The sequence below is a fragment of the Dromaius novaehollandiae genome, chromosome 11 (assembly GCF_036370855.1).
Source record: "Dromaius novaehollandiae isolate bDroNov1 chromosome 11, bDroNov1.hap1, whole genome shotgun sequence".
NCBI lineage: Eukaryota > Metazoa > Chordata > Aves > Casuariiformes > Dromaiidae > Dromaius > Dromaius novaehollandiae.
In genome coordinates, this window is record NC_088108.1 from 23,749,357 (window position 1) to 23,764,130 (window position 14,774).

General features: G+C 39.5%; 1 protein-coding gene across 7 annotated transcripts in view; it reads right to left on the reverse strand.

The window, feature by feature from the left end:
• TEX11 (testis expressed 11) overlaps nucleotides 1-14,774 on the reverse strand; it is a 40,961-nt gene that overhangs the window by 16,956 nt on the left and 9,231 nt on the right. For 6 of the 7 annotated variants that reach the window (XR_010391089.1, XM_064518383.1, XM_064518385.1 and 3 more), the window contains 8 exons: nucleotides 14,626-14,683; nucleotides 13,679-13,774; nucleotides 11,223-11,304; nucleotides 9,260-9,338; nucleotides 7,574-7,725; nucleotides 6,824-6,909; nucleotides 2,366-2,503; nucleotides 1,531-1,633 (listed from right to left, as the gene is read on the reverse strand). Coding sequence is in view for 6 of the 7 variants with exons in the window: in XM_064518383.1 (XP_064374453.1) it covers nucleotides 1,531-1,633; nucleotides 2,366-2,503; nucleotides 6,824-6,909; nucleotides 7,574-7,725; nucleotides 9,260-9,338; nucleotides 11,223-11,304; nucleotides 13,679-13,774; nucleotides 14,626-14,683 (794 nt within the window). In the remaining variant the exon portion in view is untranslated. The remainder of the gene's footprint in view (nucleotides 1-1,530; nucleotides 1,634-2,365; nucleotides 2,504-6,823; nucleotides 6,910-7,573; nucleotides 7,726-9,259; nucleotides 9,339-11,222; nucleotides 11,305-13,678; nucleotides 13,775-14,625; nucleotides 14,684-14,774) is intronic. The other variant, XM_064518386.1, reaches the window with a different exon arrangement.

Consider the following 14,774-nt stretch of genomic DNA (forward strand, 5'->3'; position numbering starts at 1 on the left):
GACCCTTCCTCTATCCTGTCCCCATTATGTCTCTGCCAAGATAAACAGTCCAAATCTGCTCTGCACTTCTGCTCCTCATTCAAGACTAATCTTTGTTGAAATAGAACACACAAAAATGCATGTAGCTGAACTGTGAATTATACAATGCCCTAGAAATGCTACTCTTCTGCTTTCCACTTATTTCCTAATAATTCTAATATTCTACTTGCTATTTAGGATCCTCAGCCACAAATAATTGAAGCCTGGGAAAGTACTCAGGAGGATATCATATGCTTGCCCTATTTTTACAGTCTTCTCTAGATCCACTCACAGCTACTGCCAGAACGAGGATACTGGTCTTTGGTTTGACCTAGTTCATCTGCTCTCGCTCTTAGGCTCCTAGCTGCTTTTGAGAACTGAGCTAACATTTTCAGAGAACTAGTCATAATAAGTATGAGATTTCTTTCCCTTGGATTATTCTCTAACCGTACGTTCCAGTCCACGCCATAGAAATTAGTTTTGTTTGGCACAATTGGGCCCTGATAAATCCATGTCTTTTATTCACCCACTTGTTATGAGTGCTTACAAATGTTTTGATTATTCCAGAATTTTCCTAGAAAAGGAAATAAAGCTGGCTGGCCTATAATTCCAGATGTCTTACTTTTCCCTCTTCTTAAAGAAGAATTATGCTTGTCCTTTTCAGCTTCCCCATAAATCTAAGACCCATGCAGACATTATACACAGCTTGTAGAGAAGATGGCTGGTTTTGTTTCATTTTAATAAGAATACAAACACATATGCTAGGTTAAAAATGCCTGTATCAGTTGAAAAAATAAACTTGCCTGATTCTAACAACTGCAGAGGAAAGGAGAGAAGTTGGGACATAAGGCAGAAACTGAGTTCAGTTTAGTCGTTTTAAATTTAAGCTGATAGAAAATCATGGAGAAGGAGATGTCACAAAGCAAGATGTCAAACTGGAAACAGAAGCAAAAATACAGAGGAAGATTTGTGCTTTACAGAATAAAGATAGCAGTCTTGAGAATCGATTACACTATTTAGAACACAAGACAGGAGAAAAAAGGGAGCACAGGGAGAGCCAGATATTAAAATCTCATCTGAAAAGTAAAAGAGGGTGCATCTACAACATTTTGAAAGAATGAGCACAGAAAGAAGAAGATAATGGGAGCTCAGGATTGATAAGATTCTAAGGAGAAAAAGACAACCAACAGAGTCAAAAGTAGGAAAGATATAAGGTAAACCGAAATACAGCTCAGACTAACTGTTTTATCTAAAAGAAATGGTCAGAACACTAAGAGCAATTTCACAGAATAAGGGAGAAAGAAACCTCATTTGGAGAAGGCCTGAGACAGAGTCAGAAGACAGAAGTCAATGGGATAGATATAGACACTAACTTAAAATAACTCAGAAAGGAAAGGAAGCATGAAATTGGGAGAACATGAGAAGCAGGCTAAAAGAGCCACTGTTTCTAAAAGCAAAAAGAGATAACAAATTACTCATACTGAGACATATTATGCTCATCATTTCTTCTACCTTTGTCAGTATTATTCTCCAGCACTGCAATCTTATAGACACTAAACTGAGTAAAAACGCTGTTCGGATCACACCTCTCTGCTTCTTTTACTGCCTCTTTAGCCTATTAACAGAAAAGATTAAAACAATTTAGTCCAATGACAACTTGACATCTAGAAATCAGTAATATATGTTGCAAGAGGAGAGAGCTATACAGATATACAAAATTTTAATGCCTACATTATTGATATTTATACAGTTCCCCAAGAGGCTTGGTTTGGCAGCATCCTCCCTGGAAAGAAAAGAAAAGTGACCAGAGCAGGAGGTGGCACCAAAGGCTGACAATGACACAACTGATTCCTCAGAATCAGAGCTACAGAATTAAACCACATGAGAAGCCCTGAAGATTTTGAGAAATTCAACTCCCTTCTATTACTCTGAAGTGTGAAAAATAACACCCCCAAACCAGAAGGCCTATACAGGGAAAGCAGATGCACTTCTTCACTGCAGAGGTAAGGGCTAATAAGCTGTTGTGAGAAGTTCTAGTAGTCAGACTCTTTTCCTGCTAGGGCTCACCTTTCTTAGAAAAGAAGAGGGCTCCTAATCTGACAAGAAATCTGATATACAGGCATGGTCACACGACCTGTGGATGGTTCCCCCCACTAGAATAACAGATGATAAAAAAGATCCCAGTAGCAGCTAAGATGAAGAATGACATCTTCCTGCTGGATCACGCAAGCTAGGAAAGACAGTTCCCTCTCTCTCAGAGCAAAGTAGGTACAATAACAAGGAGGTAAACCAAGTCCCAATGACATAGCTATAAAAATAACAGCAATGGAAATAAATATATATATACCTTATCAAGCTGTTTCAGATGAAGATAGCAAGAAGCTATGTTCCTCTGCAGTTTAGCCAAGTTCTGATCTATCTGCCCAGGTGTGTAGAAGCTGACAGAGTAGTTGTACCACTGAAGAGCTTCAGAATAGCTTTTTGCCTAGGAAATTTTTTTTAAAAATCGTCCTTATTTGGGGGATTAAACCGCCTACATTCTCTTAAATCAAACAAAACAAACCTAGAAAATGAATAGTAGTGTAACCTTTGCCCCAAAACAGCAATCATTGATCCTACAATGCAGGTACATTCATTTGGAGAACTGATGCTTTCCCTGTTCCTACTCTTCCCTTATTCTTATGGTCATTATCAAAGACAGGACACTGGACTAGCTGGATCTTTGGTCTGACCCCAAAAAGGATATTCTTATGACTAAATACAAAACAGAAAAGGAAAAAAAAAATAAAAGACTCTCTCCATGATACGAACCCTTGCACCATAAAACAGAGCACCAGAAGCTGGAGCCTAACAGTGTTCAAGAACATGACATTCATTGATGCCCAGATTAGTGCCAAAAATCAGTATCGCTGATATGACAGTCTGCATTAAAGACACAAAATAAGAAGTTGGCTCAAACAATATCCCCTGGTCCCTTGATGCTACAAATGGAGACAGGATCTGTTCTATGCCACCATACATGACAAATTCATTGCCAAGACACTATTTGGCAATAGCTGGGTATTGTCATAGAGGAGTCTGCAAGATTCAGTGCAAGGCATGAAACAGAAAATGTGAATCTTTTCTAGACCTTCTCTTTTGACTTACTGCCATGGTCCTCCCATATATCACAAAGCAGAACATATTACAGGAAGCCTTTGGTGTGGGACTCGCAGCTGAAAAGTGAACTCAGATGGATTAGAAGTCAAAATGGCAGTAATAAAGAAAGGGGAAGAATTTATCTGAAAATGAGGAGGAGAGAAGCTGTGTCATTAGCAAAGCTCTGACTATAATGTACTCCTTGACTAAGCAGAAGAGAGGTAATAAAATGTCACAATATGTGTTTTTCTTTATATACTCAGGAACGAAGCAAATGAGAAAAGTACAAGACTGATGCATGAGCTCATTTTCTCCAAATACTGCAAGAACAAAAAGGTATCTGGTTTTGGGTAATAGGAAGAGAACCCACTGTATGAAAGATATGTGAACCTAAGACACAATATAAGCATCCAAAACTACTTTATATAGGCTAAACAAAAAAGCAATATATACAGGGTAACCCTTCATGATCCATAACGTAACAACTAGCCAACAGAGGGTAGGAAGTTGTGATGGTGTGCTCCTTCCTACCCCCCCCAATATACGCCCTCCCCAACCTGACCTCGCCGTAAACAGCACATACGCAGGGGCTAACTGAGCAGGCGCCAACTAAAACCCATCTAGCAGGCAAATATGACTATGAGTCAATCATCTCACCCCATACATAGCGGGCAGCCCAGAGCCCAGTGAGCTCTCCTGCTCGGCAGCGGGCCCCGCCGCACGACCTCCTCTGGAGCAGGGGCGCCGCTCAAGGTCACTCCTCGAGGTCGAGGGATTCCTTACCCACAGCAGAGCCTCGCTAAGTGACTAATAACACACTGAAACTTTGCAAACGTTGCCAAGTTCCAGCTCTGACTGATTGTGCACATAATCCTCTAGACATAAACCACTGGCCAAGTCTGGGACTAGGACTGGATCCAGCCGCACCCAGACTCCTCTGAGGAGGAGGTTGGAAAGCAAGGAGGTTCGTTCTGGACCTCATGACGCAACGGGAGGGTCTCCTTGACACTTTCATCTGACCTTGTCTTCCACGCAGTAAATAACCGAGTGAACCTTGCCATCGACCGTTGTTAAATCACTGTCTTATTTAGGACTGAACTTTGGTAAATCACTTTCTTACCTCAATAAAACATACTGCTACTTCTCTCTTACGAGTGAAGTGCATCACTCCTCACTCATCCGCAACAAATTGGTGTAGTCGGCAGGATGGCAAGTAGTATCATCGATTATTTACAGAGGCATGGAGTGAACCCAAGTCCCAACTTCTCAGAAGAATGGGCTTGTGACAACCAGCATAATTGGGAAGCTGTTGAAAAACACCAGAAGTAACTAGGGGCCACACAAAGGATTGAAAAGGGAAAGGAGTTATCTGCAAGATACTATGTACCTGTTTAGAAGCTGCATATCAAGAAAGAGAGAACAGAAATAGAAAGGAGCAGGACCTAAAGAAAGAAATAGAAGGTAGGAAGGCAACTGAGTTGTTACTGTCCTTAAAAATTGAACAGCTACAGAAACAGTTACAGGAGGAAAAGGAAAAAGGACAAAAGTTAGCAGAAAAGGTCGAGATGATGCTTATGCAGACTCCCTGTCCCCCTGACATTGTACAGATTAGGAAACTAACAGTATCCCCTGAAGACTGGGATGGAGCATCTGGTGTGATCCCAAGAATAGCGAGCCAGAAGAAAATGATCCTTTGTTCCCCTCAAATCCCCCTGAATATGAAGCTAGACCCATTGTTAAAACAGAAAGAACCAAGGGACCTCAGGGTGGTGTCCTGCAACATACTACGTGAACCACTCCCTGGGATCCCTTACAATTGACAAATTTGCAAGAGAGAGAGAGCACAAAAGCAGGTGATACTGAAACTGGATACTTGTGGCGAGTATGCCTAAATGGCAGCGACCAAATAATGCTGACTGAGGACGAAGCAAACAGCTACTGGGGTCTGGGAGTTTACTTACATTTAGGATCCAACCCCGCAGATACACCCTGTTCTATCACTAGCCGAGTAGCTAACTGGGCTGGGGGAATAATCCCCGTTAAATCCTAAGTGAGCTCTCTACAGCCATCACAAAAGCCACTTGCATGCAAGCCACACATGAAAAAGTACCCAGTAATGTCCCACTATCTGCTACAGTACATTTTGCAATGTTAAAACCACTGATGAAAGAAACCCCAGCAATTCTTAAACCCTTTCTCATTGAAAAACAGGATGAGATCAAAAGAGACACAGAATATAATGAAAGACGAGGTAATAACTCTCACAGGCAACTCCCTACATGGGCAGAATTAATGCATGGCATTGTTAACTACAGCCGTGAAATGGGCTGGGACGATGCACCGGCTGAAAAACCAAACCTGAAGCCCCGGGGAGGAGACCATAAGGTGAGACCCAGGAAGCAGGGAACAGAAACTAAATCAAAGGGAAATAAATCTAAAAACCTGCAAACAGAATCTCGAGACCGGAGAAATGAATGATGGAGGAGAGCGTTAGCCCTAGGCATTCCCAGAGCCGCGATTCAAGGTCAGCCTACCGGCATTACCTTGAGTCTGATTGAAGCATGCCAGAAATGAGGTAACGGTGAAGGCAGGGAGTGTATTCTGACTCCTCCGGTGCCAGTTCCCAGAGAGGGAGACAACCCCTTCCTCCCCTGTAGGGAGGAATTGCAGGGCATGAAGCAAAAAAATGACTAATGCCCGGAAGGCCATTGGGTCTGCCTGTCCGGCAAGTGGAGGCTTACCAGTGGGTTAGCGATGATGGCCCATATAGTTTGATTCCAGTTGGACCTCAAGGAGAATTGGTGAAGTTGTTAGTAGCTACGGGAGCACAAATGTCAATATGAACACAACAAGATGCCGAGAAGCTGGGTGTACGATCCGGACGGCAAAGAGTTAAGATTACCGGTGTGAACGGAGCAAGTGGTTGTGCCAAACTGCCAAGGTGAATTTATGGCTCCCGGGCAAGAAGCGCATGTCAACTACTGGCTTTACAATTAAAGATCATTATGAAAATATTTTAGGTTTCGTTGTTTTAAGCGGACGAACCTGGCGCCTGCCGAACGGCAGTGTGTGGTCCTTTGGCTCAAACATGGGCCCCAGCCCTGGTAGAAACAGGGAGGCTACAGTGCGTGTACTTCACGCAGCCCCTGCACTCTCCGATTCCAAAATACTAATGTACTGCAATAGCCAATTTCTGCTGTGGCACAAAATGGCATTTCTGAAGTCATAGCTGATTTGGAGAAACAGCAAATGATCTCCAGAACCCGCTCCCCACATAACTCACCTGTCTGGCCAGTTCAGAAACCAGACAGGAAGTGGCAGTTGACAATTGATTATCGGCGCCTCTAAAGACTAAAATACAGTACAATGTAAAGCATATTTTAATATTTTTGCATCCTTCCCAGGACAAAACCAAAAATATGGACTACACAGGCCCCCTGGCCATAACAGCGTGTCCATGTACAAACCCTGAGAGGAGACTACATGAAGCTTGCAGCTGCAATGGAAAAGAAGACCTAGCTGGATGAAAATAAACTAGTTCCAACTAGAACAGGAATCTTAGTCGTAATTTACCCTCTAACCAAAAACAGACATACCAAAACACTCAGGAAAATCAGTTCTTCATTTTCACTAATACAGATAAAAACAACACTACTTGGTCTCAAACCTCATATTTTTTGGCAGCTCTGTCCCACAAAATGATGTGCAGTTGGTTCAAGGTTTCAGGCAACAGCTGTTTCCCAGTATAATGACCTGAAAAGATACTGCAAATCAGCATTTTACATGAACTTTAAGAAGCACAGTGGGAAGCACCTAAGAACTATCCGAGAAAGAGTGGTCCGCGGCTAAGAAACATTGACACAGCAATAGCTTCAGTCAGGATCCAGTGTTTCATATCCTGCTTCTGAAAAGAAAAAGTAGTGAGCAAAAGGATATTTTCATGCTTGAACGATGATAGTATGTCTCTTCAACCTACAGCTAGATGCTACATAAAACACTGTCTGACTTCCAGCATTTCTGACAGAAAATACTACAGTGCAGAAGACATTAAAAAGGGACCTGTAATTCAGCTGCTCAAACATGGATTTGCAACCAGTTTTAATACAGACAAACTAAAACACACTGGCCTGGATGGACAAAGTATTAACATTACACAGATCTTCTAGTGAATATTTCTAATCCCATACATATCTGTTACACACAGGCTACACTAAGAAGGAGTAATTGTACTAGCAATTGAATTCAACCCTGAGCTTTATGATGATTTTCATTTGTTACAGAAGTTCAGAGTCATCATGCAATAGAAACAGAAGGAAAAAGAGACACAAATAAAAAGAACAAGACTAAAGAAGAAAGAAAAATGGAATTAAAGACTTAAGCCAACTAAATCCAGCTTCAACAAAAGACGGATACAGACCTATAATAATTTCTTCAACCTTTTGCTTGGCAAGCAGCTCCCTCTTATTCTGCAACAGGAACTCAATGTGGAGCAGGGTGATTTTTCCAAGGTCAGGTGAAGATTCAAATTGTGCAGCAACAGATTTTAGAAAATCAAAACCCACTGATTCCCTGTTCAACAGATGCATTTTTAAGAGGCTGCACAGAAAGAGCTGTTAATTTTCAATTATAAAGACTAATGTATTCACACCATACAGCATGTTTCTCATTAGTGCTACTGACACACAGTCACGTTAAAACAAAGTCAAGGTATGAATTTACTGCAGGTCATCTATTCACCAGTACTTTCCTACGAGCACATGCTGGTTTCACAATATTCGTAAGACAGCTTACTCCTCAAAATGAAAGAACAGGAATTTACAGCAAGGTAAAAGTGTATACATAGGCAATCAGGATGGAGTACCTGACTGGGTGAAATGTCATGCCTTACTTTGTAGAAGCTTGTTCTTCCCTGTATTTTTTTTCATAAGAATGATTCTAGGACTCCAAACTCTCTCATTCTGAGGGTTAGTAAGTTAATATGGAAGAACAGATAATTTCTGACCACAATATATATTAAAATTACACAAGGACAGTGCTAATCTTTCCAAAGTAAGGCTATGGCATTGCAAATTGCCACTCAACCTTATCTGATACCTGTTCTGCAGCTGTCATAATCTGTGTCACCTTGCTATAGAAAGGACAGGCTGGTTCTCAAAACTGTTGACCTATCTCTGTCAGTTTTTATTTAAAATAAAGTTTCACTGTGTAACAGGAGTTCTCTGCCATCTTTCTCTTGCTAGGTTTAGTGACCAAAGTATTCCTCAGCCTTTCTCTCTTCCAGTATACACATAAAATATATGGTGTATTTAATAAAAAAAGGTCTATTTAATATGGTATATTTAATAACAAAATATGGTATATTTAATAACAAAAAATATTACAAGGAATACATTGATCTCTACATCTTTAAAAGTAGAAGTAAAGACTTGTCAGGATCTGAGTGCACCAGTAGGCCTTAACTGCCCTGACCAGCCTCACCTGGGACCTCCACTCACACCCTCTGAGTGCTCAGCAGCTCTGTTTAAGCTCAGGCCTCATCCTCCAATCCTTGCCTGAGCTATAGGTGTAATTGTCCCCAGCACTGTCTCCTGGAGAGACACCTTGGATCGCAGGCAGCTTGTCTCCAGTCCTGTCTCTAGCCTCATCTCCTGCTGCTCCTGACTGAACTCCCTGGATGGACTCTGGACCTGGTTCATCACTCTGCCATGTCTGAGACTGTTGATGAACCCTGTTCCTGGCACCCTGCTCTGCCTGCTGTGTTCAGATGCTGTGGGACTGTGTCCTTTTTGGTGAGGTCTTGCAATCACCCTAGGCTCCTGGCTCATCTTCCCTCATAGAGCAGCCCTGCACTTGCTGTTCCCTGACAACGTTACGAAATTCTTTGCACATTACAGATTGTTTCTAATGATTTGTAGTATTTAGTAATTCTGCTTCTTTTTTATTATGTCACATTGGTTGCTATTAGTTACTTTAGTTTGGAGACACTTGATCATACTATTTCTTTCACTTAGGTCACTTGAGCATTTTTTTGCATATATTTAAAAAACATGCACGCTCAAAAGCTCAAATACCGTGTTCATTCCACTTAGCAACGCTTTCATACCTTCCATGTTCCAGCAGCAGTTTGGCAGCATTCAAGCAAAAGTCTAAAGACACCTCACAGTGCAGGAATTCTGCAACAGCTAGATAGAACATAATGCAATTGAAATTATTCAGTCAACTTAAAAGCTTAACTGCTTACTTTATGGTCTTACAGCTTCTTTGGGAAAAAAGAACATAATTCTAAAACTAAAGAAGAATAAAACATATTCATTGTGTTTTGACTTTCCTTTCTTCACGTCTCAATGAATTTAGTACTACAGAAAGCTGACAGCCCATAGCCCTGGAATTATAGTCCTCTGTCTCTTTAAAACAGGAATAGAATAGGCATTAATAGCACAAACTTTTGCCTCAAGCTGTTCTCTAACAATAGGTCTCATCCTTATCTAAATGGAACCACTTAAATGACTGAGGACAGTGCTCAGGCTGCGTGGTTTGCATCACACTGCAATTGGAATTACTTAAACCTAGTGCCTTTAGCATCAGTAGTCTTAGATAAACCACAAAATGTTTGTTGAATTGCCTGGTGCTCATAGGTAGGTATCAGTTTGGGATCACTCAGCTGAAGTTTAAAAATTAATGCCTTAAAAAAAATTAATGGTGAGATTTTAAACAGCTGTAGCTTGGATGAGATCAGAGAAGGAACACAGAGACACGGTTGTAACACTTGTCAAAGGGTGCATTTCTATGGCACTTGTGCACTTCTAAGCATTTCTAGCCATACAATAGAGGATTTTAGTCAAATGCCTAAAACTTAGCAGGAACATTCATTCAAAATAAAGAGAAGTTGCAGTGCATGGACACCACAGTCTCTTTTCTGCCAGCCATCTAAGAGAAGACAGACATCCAGCTTAGGTAACTCTAACTGGTCAACAAAAAAAAAACTGTTTGGTGTTTGTACAACTACTTGTTAACCTGCTTAAAAAAACTGACTGGACTCTCATTTCTACAAAATACAATCAGAGCATGTTTTGATGGGCAACACTATGTACAATCAGAGCATGTTTTGATGGGCAACACTATGACAGAACAATTCAGACTGCAAAAAAGAAGCCAACTATTACAATGTTAAGCTTTGAATAACTGTCCACTTGAAAGCTGGCTGAGATTCCCCAGCAGCCGTCTGAAGTGGAGTTTCCATTCCTGGCAGCATTCAAACCATCCTGTTCTGTGCAAGAAATTCCTTATCTCATCGTACGTTTATATCTCAGAGCGATCGTCATATACGTTATGCTCTCCAACCAAAAAGACCAGGAAGCCCCTCTCCTTAAGATTTCGTTATTTATGGAAACAAAATTTATCTGAGACACTACTCTTTCTATTCTAAAATCTCCCCGAAAACTTTCTTCTTTTGTCATGCCAACAGAAAAATCAATTCATTTCAAATGACAAGTTTAAGGAATAAGGAGAAAAGAGTTTACATGCCCCATACAAACCATCTAAACTGTGGTAACACAGGTTAATACTAACACATTAATATACATTTGACCTCTTGCCCAGAATCTGCACCATCACAGATGCAGAACAGCAGTGTTTCACAAGCCTTTCTATTATACTGACTGTGTAAGAGACAATGCACCTCCAACTTCTTTAAGTAATCTTAGGCCTATGTCTAAAATTAGCCGTAATTTATGTGCTGTATTTTCACTGTCTTCATTCTAACAGGTTTCAGGGTCTTCCCCCCTCCCCATTTCCAGCAAGCCTATTTAAACTCTCACAGAACAGCAACAGAATAAACTTATGTTTAATTCAAATTTTCATCCACCTCTGCATAAGTCCTGTCTTAACATTGACTGCTATGGCCTGCACTCCAAAACCAGGATTGTGACATTTAGCTAATGGAGATTCCTCTAAAACACACAAGAAAGGGTTTTTTTTCTCTTTTTTTTTATTCATAACTCAGGCTGTCCTCTTGCATATGGAATAGTATGACCTTGCTATGAATCCTATACAGAACTGTGTGATACCTGCATTGATGTCTTCATCTGATGCTCCACTTTTAAGAAGAATTTTAACTTTCAAAAAAAACCCTGCTGGATGCAAACTCTCCTGCACAATGAAAAAACAATACATTACTTAGACAGTTGTTTGTAGAATATAGATCCTACGAGAGTCCAGCACATTCATAACACAGAAAAAATCAAAAAACTGTATATGCTCCCTTGCATTTTTCAGTTCCACTTTAATGACTGAAGCAACAGATAAGAAACTGGTAATGTTTTCTTCTTAGATGCAATGTACATATTTATTATTCATTTTTATGTGGCCAAAAGACTCTGAGGACAATGTAAGCAAGAGACACATGAATCTCTTTTTGCTGTGGTCCACTTCCAATACTTTTAAACAGAAGCTGAAAAATATTGAATGATAGAAACATCTCCTGATTTTCTATGTGCGAACTGCCAGAATTACTCTAGAATTCATATGAGTAGAATTCAAAGTAGCTTATAATAATATGAAATCTAGTGTCTAGGTGAGATCAACGAGACCAAAATAAAACTCTAGAGAAATAAGTAAGGGGAGAAATCAGATTTTAATAAGAGTTCAAATCATTATTTTTTCTCATACTGGTATTGAACTGTTGTTCTTAAATTTTTTGTTGAACTTCCACACAAATCAAAATGAAACTACACTGTCTACCAAATCCAATCCAAACAAGCACCGGACAGAAAAATTCACTGGTTTAACTCACTGAAAATAAAATTGCTTTGCCCTGATGTGTTTCACAGAAAATATACCTCAGTGAAATTAACCAATGACACGAATAGCAGCCACTGTTATAGCCCTTTTCCTTCTTAAATCTTTTTTATTCTTCCTCTCATTTTCAAAATGGTCATGCACCAAATCATTAACACAAATTTGGAATTGAACTCAAGTTTCCTTAGCTGACAATTATGTATCAAATTCACTAGATCACGCTTCCTCCAGCAAGTTACTAATTCTAGTTCTAAGATCATTGATAGGTCAAGTAAGAATATGGGATATAAATTTTTAAAAAACTGACCATAAGGAAATTTTTTACTTTTATAAAAATAAATATAAATTATAAAATTTTATATTAATATCAGTGCTTAGGACAGCTCTCATTCATGAAACATGAAAATTCTGCAAAGAAGGTGCAATACGACTATGTCTAGGACAGTTTATGAACATGACTGATTACTGCATCTAGGCGATTTTATTCACAAAGCAGGAAGTGTTAGGGCACCCTTCTGGCAAATGGAAACAATGAAGACTGTACACTTCAGCTCTCGCTGAAACACTGCGTATTTCAGACTCCAGAATACAAATTTTCTTCTAGTTTCCCATACCCTCATATATTATCAAAATATATGCTACCAAAAATGAAGATAACATTCTTCCACGTCAAAGAGTTTTGTGAAGATAAATATAATAAAAGTTGCAAAGGGCTTAGATACTGTAGTAGTATGCTATACGAATGGTTAAAATACACTGCCATTTATCCTGATCTCATCAGCACATGCATCAGCACCTGCCTGAAAGTTTTAAGACCATGTAAAAAAGTAAATTTGAACTTTTATTTAAAATAGTATTTTATACTTACAACTTGTTTTATACGAAACAGCCTATGGGAATTAAAAAGCGGTCAACAAAAGACAAATGCTTTTGAAAATTAAGTTACTCTAACTTGAAGAGATAGAAGCATAAAATCTATCCAAATCTTCATGTTGAAAAAGGACTTTGTACAGGTGTAATATTTTATTGAATATTTTATTTTATTGAAGACTTTGCTGTAGTGACTGGTTTTATATATATGTATATATATGTGTGTGTATATACCTATGTATCTTCAGGCTAGTTGGTACAGTGCATTTTCCAGGTCTCAGAAGAAACAGAATTGTGTTAGTGAAGTGTTATAGCTAAATTATTTATTCGAAATAAGACTGACGTGGTATGGCTACAAAGCTTCCAAAATTCAACCTATCTGGCACTTGCTCAAACATCTGTATGGATAATGAGATGGGGACTCAAAATGTAGTGTGAACATGTCCATTGCAGACCAGAAGCAAAAGAAAAGTTTGGCACATAAAAAGTCAGGTGCTTTAAACCTCAGATGAACCTCACTAAAGTTTATCCAGTTTGTACAATTTTCATGAATACGTGCCAGAGAAATTTTAGTCATATCATTATCGAAGGACCCCACTATCAAATAAAAGTACAGAGAAGCAAGACAGCTCTAGTTCTGCATGCTCAGCAATACTTCTCTACAAAGAAAGCTGCCAACCCCAAAACATACTTATGAGTCTGAAAACCAAAGCAAAGCAAGGCAAACACACCTCAGTCCCTAACTTATCTGATTTCAAGGATACCGTACCAGTAATTAATACTTTCCATATGATTATGTTAATAAGTGTTTGAGTTTCAATTATTGCACAACTTAAATACTGTAACACACTACTACCTCATTTGCCAAGTTTATAGCTTTCAGTGCCTTGTCAAGATACAGATTGCAATCCCACTCCAAATAGGCAGTAGCTAATAATCGCAGCACTTTAGCCTGGAAAGAAAAAAAACCTAAAGGTTTAAACCTCATCTAATAGGAAGAAAAAAACACATTCAGATTACAAAAAATGTCTTAAAATTAAGGACATGAAAAATAAAACCTCTCTGAGTCAAAGAAATGCCTTCAATGCCTTACTTATTTAGGGCACTTTCAATGCCTTCAAATGCCTTATTTATGCCTGGCATCAGACATGTAAAGTGACTGCTCTGCTCTAAAGCCCAAGCAGAAGTGCTGGGTCCAGTCTTAACAATGTAATTCAAACAGAATATGAATCAACTAGTTAGAGGACAGCAGAAGAGTAACAAGCAAAATCAGAGATCTGGAGAAACAAAATGAAAGAAGAAATTGAAGGAACTGGGGCTAGCTACTTCATTGAGGGAAAGAATGTAAACATGGATGAAAACGGTCTTCTAATATGTAACCGGTTTATATAAAGGGGAAGAGAATAAAATCATCTCCATATCCACTGTGGGTAGTACTAGCAGTAATGGGCCTATGAACAAGACAGAGACACATCTGTCAGAAATGACACAGCTATAACAGACGATGCCTTGAAAGAAGAGGGGGAAAGGAAGGAGAAATGACCTCTTAGGGTCTGTTTCAGCCTTATTTTCTATAGTATAATCTCTGTGAAATACTAGCTTCAAAAGTGATTAAGGGCACCCATCAGTGACTCAACTCTAAGCCTGACACTCATAGCAAGCAGACTTGCAACTCTGCCAGACTTCGCAGCAGACAGTGCTAAAGAAGAGGTCAGAGAATCACTTGTCAGGTTTGGCACAGTAGAGGCACATGATGCAGTGAAGTCACGTCAACAAAAATCTCCTATTATTTATACTTCTTACCTGCATTTCTTTCCCAGTAGAATATTTCATATCCATCTTCCCAATTTCATAACTCTGGCTATCAAAGATAAGGGAAAGTTATAATTAATTGGGATGAAGGGATAAATTCAGCCAGTCTTCTGGTATGTGCAATGCTCCTATCCTTTCCC